Raw genomic sequence first — 12,560 nt, forward strand, 5'->3', positions numbered from 1 at the left:
CTGGGGGGCCCCCCCAGCGCGCTCCCCAGCAGACCCAGAAGTTGACTGGAAGTGCTTCTTGTCCACTTCCAAGTCTGCTGCCGAGTGTGCTGGCGACCCCCCCCAGATACTCCTGTGGGATGCTCCATCTCCCCCACAATCACAGCATTCATGAGCCACTTGGTACCTTAAGGTACGTAGAAAAAACATTTAAAGCTGTGCCTATGTCTGAATTGTCAAATCTTTCTGAATCACTAAAAATCAATTTGGAGGGTTCTGATTTGATCTGGAGAGATTAAAGGGTCTCCTGATTCAATTTGGAGATTCAGCACTGAATCAGGCTGGACACTAACCCTGGTCTTGATGGAAGGGGCTTGGAGCAGTGCATCCTGGGATTATGGAGGACTGCAAATTGCTCATTTTATTTCCATGGAGCTGACTGAAGTTACCCAAAAATGAGTTAGATAGCACAGCCCAGAGTTAAGCCTTTCCTGAGGTGGCATAACTTTGAGACCTTCTGAGGGTACTTAGCATGAGTCAAAGACCTTTAAGACACTGTATAGATATTCATGTTTTATGTGCCCTTAGTAAGTGTAATGTGTAATTTTACCCTTAAGAGGCGAGGAATGATAGTATCTAGAAGCAGACAGTTTTTCTTTCACATGTTTCTCACACACAGTGAGGATCATTTAAATTAGGCTGAGATACTGCTCTTAGCTGAAAGTACTGACAATACCTAACAGCACTGTCCAGGAAATAGTCTAGAGTAGGAACTGTGATCCTAGAGTCAAATTTCCTTCCCTTTCACCCATTTTCTAAAAAATGTAGTAATCTATTACTTGATCATACCACTAGCAAATTCTCTCTCTGCAGCTGCTCAGCTCTGCTGGCTGGTATGTTAACAATTAGTGGTTAGTGGTTATGCTCACACACTCCCTCTGCTATACAAATTTCCACCCACATCTGTGATGGAATGGGCACTATCCCCATGGAGTGCAATGTCTCTGCTGAGCTTGAATAAGCAATATGAGGAGTCTAGGAAGACACAGAAAGAGTGTGCCTTATGCTCATACTTGCCTCTTCATGGATGTACAGTGTTTAATTATCAGAAAGCAGCAGCCTGATAGTGTTGTAGGAAAGACATCTTTACCGACTCCGCAAGGTCAGTGTTACATGAAGTGTTATGCAGTATGAGGAATGAATACAAGGAAGATATAGAGGAAAAGGATCAAGGTACATAGGAAGTACAGAACACTCAGGTTTCAGATATCTTGGCCTCTGCATGTACTGCTGATCCCCTAACAACAAATTTCACCTTCTTTCTTCAGTTGCACTCATTATACTATATGTAAGTCAAGTGAACACTTATTCTAAATACTAAAGTATTCATTTGATGCTCAATAAGAATAAGTAAACCTACAATTGTCCATAATGCAGAATTTCTCATTGTTTAAAAATGCATTTAACATACCATCTCCTAGGAACCTAATTGTTATAAATATTATATATGCCATTGCATATATAATGCATTTATGCATGTCTATCCATATTTTCTACATCTTGGTTATACTTGTACTGTATTACATAGATCAGCTATTTGAGAAACAAGATATGACAGGGAATGAACTGTGTTCCAAACAGCTGTATCATTATCATGAATGCAAGGCATACATCATATCGGCATACTGCCAAAAATGGTAATATGTCAAAGAACTTAAAAAATATATATAATACAAAAGGAACATAACAAAAATTGGAACATCTGAGCACAGCTACATTCCATTTATAGGTATCACTACACTAAAAAATGTAAATATTGAAGATAGGAGTAAAGTAATCCAAACTGATCCATTATTAAAATGTTTTTCACCATTAATTTCAGAATGTCTTTTGATTAAATGACTTGATTTTCAAGACAGTCAAGTAAACAGACAGAAAAACAAAAGAGCCAGGCAAGTAAACTCCCTTCTGTTGTCTGTCACAATGAAATGATTTTTATTTCCCTGAATGTGAAGAATGCTTTGAATATAAAATACTTGACCTTGCTAGTTGTGTGTGTGGGAACCCTTATATATAATTTAGGTATAGTGCACCTATATTAACTTTTACCTATAATGTTTTAGCTAGGAAGTCTTGTAATATTTTAAAATTCAGGACTAAGTTTCTAATATAAAACATTGGAAGTGTTTGATTTCTGACTGACTATGTCTTTCTGACTTAGTTAACCTTTTTGGATGAGGTACCAGAAGAGAGAAATGCTGTATTCTGTTAAAGAAATTCCCATCAGTATCTGAATTCAAGACTTACATCCTTCAATATATGGATGTTTGCTCTTGTTTGAAACCTTTGCAATAGTTGTCCATCTGTTGGACTCAATTTATACACTCATGGGTGAGTGCCAGCATATGGACTCTAATAGACCATCAGCTGGAAGTGACCCAGAAGAGATGACCTGATTGCTGTCACTGTCCCCCAATCCTTCCCCCACCAAGGGATCATAACCTAGGACACTTATATTTGGACTCTCCCACACCCCTGCAATTGTACCCCACATACTAGTACATGTACTTGTGCATGTTTCTTAAAACCCACCACTCTAACAATGTGGCTTCCTTGCACAAGGCACTTTGTATTTTCTCTTCTCTGTACATGTTCTGCCTTTTAGCTCCTCATCCTCTGCCCAAACCCACCCCCAGGCTAAGTAGACGACATCCTTACTATATAACTTAGTCGTTCCCTTCCCCCAACCCTGTACTACGTAGCCACCCTTGTCCAGATATTTGTATTTTCTCCGACCCCTTCAACTCTGTAACTACCCTTTTTAACATTCACTAATAAAGTTAAAGTTATAGGGTGAGACGTGGCCCTTGCATTCCAGGCATTTTGTGACAATGAGGTATTGCTTTTGTTTTCTACCTAGCTTGCTCCTTGGTCTTTTGACTAGGAGCAAGCAAAACTAGGGGGCCTCTGAACTCCAAGGCTCCCAGACCTGCTGCTTGCACGTAGGATGCCTGCCATGGATTTGGGGAGTATCTGAAATCTTACATTGATGGGCCTGGGAGGGAAAATACTTGTCAGATGGTACAGCCAAACAGATTTAATGACTGAGTTTGGCTCAGTAAAATTTTGGAATTTTACTCTTGGGCTTTGCTCAAGTGAATTTGGAATTTATTAGACCCTAGTTTATAATGTTCTAACTGTAGGAAGGGGACAAATTCAAGGTAAGCCTCTAATAATTAGATTCTATACCTGGAAAATTATAACAAATTTATAAATTTTCCATATATAGAAGCTAATTATTGGGGGGGGGGTCACCTTATAATCTGCATTGTCTTCTATTTGAGTAAATATGGTAATTCTTTTAAAATAAAAATATGTAAAATATTTTCTTGTGGAAAGTACTTTTGCTATCTGACAAGAATACTACCTGGTACTTTGTAATGCCTGGTTATGGCGATAAATTGATTTTTTTCAAACTTTTTATGAATAGGTAAGCCTGACAACCTGGTTAAATTATGCAAAGGGACAGATCACCTGAAAATTTTGTTTTTCTTTTTTCTAATTTTCATGAAAACATTATAATTGTTAGTCAGAGGTTATATTTTTAAGTGCATAAAATTTTGTATCATGACATGCAAATCACTAGCATCTGCCATTACTCATCATCATCACTTGTATTAATAATTTGTGTTAATTGGAACACCTGGAAACCTCTACCAAAATAAAGGCCTCGTTGTGCTAGATATTATACAAACACATAATAAAATAAAAACTTGATCAGAGAGCTCACTAACTAAAAATGGAAGGAGAATCAGAGACATAAGAAAATGGATATATTTTTCAAGTGTCACACACAGCAGCTCATTAGACCTGAGAATAAGTTTAGTTCACCTGAGCCATGGTACAGTATCCTATATGCTAGAATGCACTGCCCGTCTATCTCATCACCTCTCAAAATCAGTCCCCTGGTTAGCTAACACAGGGTAAATTATTCACCTAAAAATGTAAGCACATTACCAAAAATCACAGTTATTCTAGCTGCTGTTATTTTAGCTTTGAAACTAATACGACAGTTTTACATAGATTTAACTGGACACCCAGAAGTTAGCCTCTATAACACATGTACCATCTGCTCAAGAAAAGAAGGTGAAAGACAGAAACTCTAAGTAGAACATACTATGAAGGGCTCCCTGACATCTGCTATTCCTTGCATACTGATAAGACACATACTACAGTGTTTTATTCAAGTCCCTATGGCAAAGTGGCTGCTCATCTACATGGCAATTCTAGAAGTAATTTTCACCATTAGTTTTACAAAATGATAAAAATGTCCACTGTAAATCTTAGGAGTCCCACTGGGGTTCCTGACAACTGATAAACTGAAATGGAAAAAAAACAACCAATGCAAATGGAAAGCAATTTTCATGAATTCTGGTCAATGTGAAGGAAGCTAATCGACATGCCAATTTATTTTTAAAGTTACTTGCCTTGTAAACTGTAGATTTCTCCAACGCTGTTCTGCCTGGTAATATGATGCCAGTATGCACTACGAGGAAGTGAAATTGACTTGGATAATGTCATTGGTTCAGTCAAACTGGTCTGGAGCTAAAAGACAAAGCAAACATGAGTGGCAAATCATCCACTAAAGCATCTGACACACACATTTCAGTGTTTTGAAAATGGACATGAGCTACCATTAAAATGTATATGATATTGAACTGTCACAGATTGTGCATTATAATTTACACATATATCAGTGCTATAGTTGGACTGCAGATGTTCAGGGAACTAAAACTCACAAGAATTTTTACATAATGAGGTTTATTAGGGATTCTTTTTTCTCATTATGCTTGAGCCAAGGGAACTAGCGGACAAGTTAAGCAAGAGATCAGATAAACATTATGCAAGTATATTGAAACTTTAAAGGAAGAAAGAAGATCCTAACACAAATAAAGTAAGAAGCAATTCTAGTGATGCTTTTCCCCAAGTTCTCTAACCTAATAAGGAAAACAACTTCTGACATAAAATAAGGATGAAGATCTATCTCCTGTTTTCAAATTACCATCATATGAAATAAGTTAGACATGTTTGGAGATGGCAATTCACATTTTATGAAAATATCATCCCCTGGGACAGAACACTTTAAATATTTTTCATTTGAGTCTGATGCTTAAAATATAAACAGATATCTTTAATTGGTGACAGCAATGCCAATTAGTGACATTAATTAGCCCATAAAGCTAATCTTACTAATTAGCATCTTCTTATTAACTGTAGTCCTGTCCTTTCTCCTTTCCTTTTTTTGTAATTTTATTTTAAAATGCATGTGCTGGGGCTAATCAAAACATAGTCAGCGACAGAAAATATATTTTCAGAAAAAATGATTTGCACATTAATATTGTAGAATTCACAGAAACTAGGAAAACCTACTTGTTGATACTTAATTATTTTATGGAAGGCTGTTATACATCAGATTACTTATATGTCCAGTGTCTCAATTTAAAAACAGTTTGTAAAGAAAACAGAAGTCCCAATGCATACATAACCACTTATGTGCAGACTGGTAGAGCTATTTTTTCCCTAAATGATCACTGACTGAGAAAGAATGTAGCAGATATAGATCTACAGATGGGAGACTTATTTTCCCTAAATGCAAGTGAATCTTCATGAGGAAACACAACATTTAAACAGCACCCAAAATCAAGCTTGTCATGAGAGAAAGGACAGCATTGTTTAACTACACAAACATTCATCTCAGTCTTAGCCTTTTCAGGCTTTTAGAACAGTGGAACAGTTCACAATGGGCAAGTTCATAGGATTAGGCCAAGATACACAGAAAGATTTAAGTTCCCAAGTGGGACTTAGGTGAATGTAGACATCAAAGTCCAACAGGGCAAAAACTCCTCAATACCCCTTTCTAGGGGCAAAGATCCAGAATTTTACAAACGTGGTGCAGAAGCAGCAAATGATGTTGCTGAGGTGGCTGCAACCCTGTTTCCAGCTTTCTCTCCCCCACAACTAACCCCCACTCGGGTGGGCAGACTGTACCACAGGAGTAGCAGCTTGGACCTTTCTAAGTTCTGAAGAAGATAAGAATTCTCTCTGCTCCTTTTCCCTCCCTGTTTAGAGGCACATCCCCTTCCCTCCCATCTCATTCTCCCTCCCCTGCCTGCAGCTGCTGGTGTCTCTGCTGTCCTGGGGGTGTGGGGAGCCACTCCAGCCAAGATGTGCAAGGGTCAGGCTCAGCCTGGGACCATGGTAGTGGTGATGGAAGTGACAGGTGGATTCCCCTTCACTGTGCCTGCTCCCCCTGGGTGTTCCCCATCAGCCTGGGACCAGATATAATGATGGGGAATATGCTCACTTGCTGCTGCTGTCCTGTGTTGGCTAGAAAATGGTATTTAGAGGTTTGCTTTTTGGGAATTGGTTTGCAGGTAAAGTAGGTATTGCATTAGAACAATGGTCCAGGGTAATGGCAAGGGTTAATTGATTTCTAAAAGCCTGTTTGTGGCAAAGTCTCCTTCAAGGCCCACTGTGTCCGACACAGGCAAGCAACAAGCAGACACAGAATGGGAAATTGAAGACATGTACCACACTGTTCCATAACAGAGATAAGGGGCTATGCCATGTTGGCCAGATCACAGTGCCCAACTGCAGGGCCCTTAAGTTTTCCTGTTTTTGTAGATAGACCAAATTAGGAGAAACCGGAAAGAACCAAGTTTGGATGAATGCATGTGATGGGTTTGTGAAACAAATAAATATGCTGAGAGGACAGAAGTTGGACAGTTTGACAACCACAGGAAGACCAATCAGTGATGCCCAGAGACAAAGAGTCATCACAGAGGGAAAATGATACAAAAGGAGGGATTTCAGAGCAGCAAAGGGTTCCCAAGAAGGCCACTAAGGACAGAGGGCATACCACTAGTCTGTCTCACCCACCCCACTGAAGGAGGGAGGAGGTAGGCCTCAGCCTCCAGCCTCCAGGTTGCTGACATCTGACATTCAAGAGAGAATCTCAGAGTGAAGCTCACGTACTTGCCAGATATACCTTGACTCTGTGAACCCTGGGACTCATAGTTATAGAATAGTTTGCATTATTCTTATCTGCTACCATTGTGTATCAACAAAATTCACCTATTATCGAATGGAAAGGTCGTGGTCAGTCTGAGGGTTTGGGTCCATCCGGAACAAAGTGTCTGGGTCATAAATCCAGTGCCAACATCCTGGGCTGAGCCCAGCCCTGACACTTCCCAGAAGGAGTGGCTCTGGTGCTCCCCTTGCTCTAGGGACAGCATTGGTAGGTGATAGAGGGGGGCATGGGAAGGCAGAGGATGGGAGGGGAAGGGGTATATATGCCTCTGAGCACAGAGTGGGTAATTCTTACCTTCTTTGAAACTTCTGCTGCTTCTGCTGCATGGGCAGAAAGGGAGTGCATAACCATACCATTATACCCTCTCTAGATCCACCCCTGCCCCTTCTTAACTTCTCAAATGGCTATATTTTCACCAGTGAAGTTCCATAGGCATCAAAAGCTTTGCTTCGGTATATTCAGAACTGCTTAAACCAAACTGTAATAGTTAGTCTGGGTATTCTTCACCTAAGTTTCTTGAAGAGTCTTTGGTTTCTCAGAACAGCAAAAGGAAGAAGCTCTGTACAAAACAGCAGTCATTGCTTTCATTGAGAAGCAGTACTTCCCTTAATAGTTTTATGTAATAATTCACTCTACTGGAAAATCTGACTGAAGAACATCTCTGGACAAAAGAAATTTGAGGGTTTTTTTTTTGTAAAAGGTCATATCAGTAATTGCAACTCCTATGTTTCTTTGTAGATCTAACCCTTAATACACACATTAACTTAGTCACTTCTATACAAGTGATTTCATACCTAGCTATAGAAGTAATTACCTTTTCTTTGAAACCTTCCAGAAGGTTGTAGACAATGTCTTGCCTTTAAATTATTTATTCTGTCTCTGTTTAGTTTCTCAGAAGCCAATGTTTTCTGTTAGCTTATGCTTAGGAAAATGTCTTGTGTTTCTGAATCCTTCCACCAGTAATTAATATGTATGCTCATTTGGGGCAGCAGAATATAGCAGGTATATTTTACATGAGGTTTTTGAATGGAACTTCACTGAGGTAAAATAAAATAGTGAAATAGTAAAACTGGTGATATAAAAAAGGGGAGAGTGAACTTCACTTCTCTTTAAGAGCTATACAGTTGTACCCCACAGGGAAATTAAGATCAAAATATGACAAGATTTTCTGCCTGGTATATGTGCAAATAGAAGACAGTACTTAGGGGTTACAATTAGGAGAAGGAACTAGACTGTAGATTTATATGGAAAAGCAGACATACAGTACAAAATTCTATTACCCTTTGTGCACTTACCTAGCTGCCTAAGTGGTATTTTTGGCACTTATTTATCATTTGTGATTATATTACCTGCACAGCTTAGGCACAAGTATTTGTTCATATCCTGAGCATGCATGGTTGGCTATATGCTAGCTGGGCAGGTATGCAGTTATATAAATACATATATGCGTGCAAGCCTTGGACAAAAACAGGCAGAGGAGGAACCTTCCATGTGGTAGCCTTAGTAGTTGAGTGATTAGGGCACTTGCTCAGGAATGGGATATACTGGTTCAAAACCCCTCTGAATTCAAGCACCCTAACCATTCAGGTACTGGAGCCGAACATAGGAAAATTGTCATCATCATTCTCTTCCTCCTCTCTAACACCTACTATCATGGGATATTTTCAGACTACAATTCTGTGACTTACACTCATCACTGGGTGTGCTAATGTACCTACCCAGCTGCCCAGCTAGTGCTTAGCCTACTAAGTATTGTCAGTATATATACATGCACGTATGCATCCAGATTACCCATGTAATAGAAAGTAATAGAATTGTGAATTCATGTAAGTTCCAAAAGATCCATTTATCCAGCAGGAAAACTGCCATTTAGGTGCACAAAGGGCAACAGAATCCTACCCATAACCTGACTTTGTTCTCTTCTTATTATTCCCTTTTCTTCTAAGTACTGATTCCTTCAATTTTCTAAATGAACATATTCAATACTTAAAATTCTTAAATTGACATAGGAGAGAGGCAAGGATTTCTGTGGGTGATATCTTTATTGGACCAGCAGCATGGTGAAGATAGACTTGGACAAGCTTTTGTATACAATGCATTTATCTTTAGACCTGAGAGAAAAGACAGTACGGTGGAAGAATAAAACAGTTTGCAGGGTGATTTAGCTGTGCCTGCTTTTCTCTAGACCTTTAAGAAGAATGCACTGCCTGTCTAAATCTATCCTAACCAAGCAGCTGGTCCCATAAAGATATCACCCACAAAAATCCTTGCTTCTCTCATCTTTCCTGTACTGTCACGGCTACCACATCAGCACTACTTAAACTGACATAGTTATAACAGTGCATTTTTAAAAAAATGTAGAAAAGTCCTAAGTTTCCTCAAAAAATATTTTACTTATTTAGTCAGCTCCATTTGTGACCTCAGTAGGGTATTTTGTGCCTCAAAGCTTTTCTAATAGCTCTCTCAACTATGTAGTTGGTCCAATTTGTTACAACCAAACAAATCATGATTTTCTTAATCTGTAATGGAATTTTCTATCAGTTTCCTTTTTACCAGGTACCTGAAAGTTCCTTTGATCTGGGACTTCTGAGGTGGTTGGCTTTTATTCTTGATTATCCATAATTAATAAACTGAATGTAATAGTGAGTCTACCTACTACCAATGACTTCTGTAGAATTTCTGAAGGACTGTAATGGATGGAAGCAGAAAAAAAGATCTGTAAATTTATGATCATGGGCCATTTAAAAAAATGTTAATGTAAGACTTTTTTGAACTGAGGCATAAAGGTAAATTTACTACAGAAAACTTATTTGACTTCAATGGTATTGCTCTGCTAATTCCAGTAGCCAATTTGGTTCCAAGAATGTAACCTGCTAAACACGCTATGCTTCTGAGCTTTGATCTAGTAATATGCAATTCTCTCATTTTCATTTGATATGTTTTCTTTTAAAGTCAAATCAGTAAAGGCATTAGAGGGTGAAGGCTTATCTTTGTTCAAAAAAAAAGTATGAAATGAACAGAACGCTAATTAGAGTCCCAGTTGACTCAGTTCTGGGGTGTGTGAATTTAGCCAAGGTCAGATTAGTTTTGCATTTGGGACATATTTACGACAATTCCTTGTGGATCAGAGGCCATCAACTGATCTTGCATCTTCACTAGAATTTTAATACTTGGTCTGTTTGATCAAATGGCAACAGAGACTATTTCACAGTAGATTCAAATAATATCTTCAGTAAACAGGAAAACATTAAAACTATGAATAAAAATAGCAGGAATTTTTGTAGAACTGATATTACAATTATTTTAAATATTGGGAGAAGGAATTTATAGAGAAAATTATCTCTTCTCTCTAGTAAGAAGGAAATGATGATGTAAAAAAAATCACTAAGTAGATGGAACACCAAGGCATAATGCCATTGGTTAAATCAGTCTTCCCAGGAGAGATGTATGAGGCCCAATGGCTATATTAATTCAAAAACAGAAAGCAGCAGAAATCGTATTTTCTCCTCTCTGAAAAATAACATTTAAATTTTCTAGCTCTACTCTTGTGTGAAGGAGTTTGAGGGAAATAAAAGGACAGCAGAATTCTTTACTAGTAAAATGTCTGTAACCTGGTGGTGGCAGCAAAGTACAAATTCACTTCACTGACACCCACAATATATAATAATAACAAATTACTTCCAGTGCAATGAGATAGCACTCCTAGCACAATCCCATTACTGCATGCTATAAATACATTCTTCTAGTTCAAATACTAAAGAGATGTTAAGATGGTATATAAAAGTTCTTAGTTAATATGATCATGGGAGTCAGAAAAACTGTAGAAGTGGACAACACTGAAACCAGAGCAGCTCACTGTAAACCAGATCTTGTGGATCACACAGTATTTCTGAGGGAGCAGCAGATGAGTCATAACTTAGATCAGACCATTTATCATCATGAATGTATGCAAAAGAGAAGATTAGATTTCCACACACTTAAAAAAAATGACCTAGAAATTTTAAGTAATGACAGAGGCTTGCGTTGTACAGCTTGTATTATGTCCTGAGCAAGTTGATAAAGGAAAACAAGTTTTCAAGTTACTATTTGGCATTATTTTTCCTCTTTAAAAAGCAAATCTAAAGATGTACTGAGCATCAGCAGCTCCCACTGTCATCAGTCAGACATGAGGATATGCTGCTAGTGGTCACCATTTATCAAGATTTGCTAATTACGACAATATCATGTAGCATCTAAACTGAATTATCACAGCTTCATGCCTGCTATTGCAGTGTTCCCAACCACTGAAACAAGCATATTAACCCCAGATAAAATAAAACCAAAAGCAGCTCTCAGATCAAAAAAATGAAAGGCAGTGGAAATAAAGAAAGCTTCAAGATGTGTATCTGCTTCTTTCTACACAGCAAATAAGCTTTTGCAGCTATACATAAAGCAGCAGCTGGCTGAAAACAGCCTACAGTGCCTCCTAATGCACTCAAAGACAGGAGCAACTCACATATACATCACAAGGCTATAGACTCAGGAATTAGCTCATAGGCCCAAATTTATTTTTTTCTGATCCTATGAAGTCACAATAACGAAACTAACAAACAAGCAGAAATGTATAACCAACTGGCCAAGCACTATCTATTCCGTAATGCCAAGGAACGGAGAAATAAATCTATGCAAAACAAAACAACATCAGATTTACATTGCCTAAAGTCAATGGCCAACTTGATTATTTGGGAGACAGGTTGTGGCATAAATTTATTTTTGATGAACAGCACTGGGTTAATGGGTTAAGAGTCTGAAGATAAACATTTTATGAAAACCTGAAACTACATTCAGAAGTAGGTAACAAACTTTCTGCTATTTCGTAGCTATATCTTGTGTCTATGCTCCTTTGTTTTATTCATACCCAGCATACGGTACCTCACAGAAAAAAAAGAGCACACGCTGGGAATATAGGAACTGTGGTCTCTCTACACTTCCTAAAAGACTTATTTTAGAGCATACACTAAGCACAAATAATAATTTCACCTATTACAATGAGCCATCTCCCATGCCACATTTTTCAACAGATAATTTCTTCTCTGTTTGCATCTATTATTAGGTTATAATTTCTTAATTATGGGAACAAGTGCTACTTTACAATGCCAAGGTGACTATTATATTTTAGTTATGGAGCAATCAGTAGGAGAATAAGTGAATGCCTGAAGATTTACTACTAAATTTATTCTGCTTGGTCATGCCATAAATAAAGGACTGGTGCATTTTGCATTTTACTCCCATTCTGTCAGAAGAATATTTCACTGGTATTTTTTTTTTTTTTTTTAGTGAGGATACCCAGAATAGAGTGCAACATTAAAGTTGCATAGAGACATTTGGGGAAGTTAGGGGAAGGTTAGATTGAGTTTAAAATAGCCCGCTGATCTAAGATAAGTTGGGATGGGGAGCTTAGTGGGGGGTTGAGAGAATATAGGGGGTCCAGAGATGGGATGGGGGGGCAGGC

The 12,560-nt window shown here is 38.2% G+C and overlaps 1 protein-coding gene across 1 annotated transcript in view; it reads right to left on the reverse strand.

Moving 5' to 3' along the window:
- DOK6 (docking protein 6) overlaps positions 1–12,560 on the reverse strand; it is a 388,437-nt gene that overhangs the window by 97,978 nt on the left and 277,899 nt on the right. Inside the window, exon 7 of the mRNA XM_019518785.1 lies at positions 4,467–4,584. Coding sequence (XP_019374330.1) covers positions 4,467–4,584 — 118 coding nt within the window. The remainder of the gene's footprint in view (positions 1–4,466; positions 4,585–12,560) is intronic.

Source organism: Gavialis gangeticus, unplaced genomic scaffold (genome assembly GCF_001723915.1).
Source record: "Gavialis gangeticus isolate Ggan-Ray unplaced genomic scaffold, GavGan_comp1, whole genome shotgun sequence".
Classification (NCBI taxonomy): domain Eukaryota; kingdom Metazoa; phylum Chordata; order Crocodylia; family Gavialidae; genus Gavialis; species Gavialis gangeticus.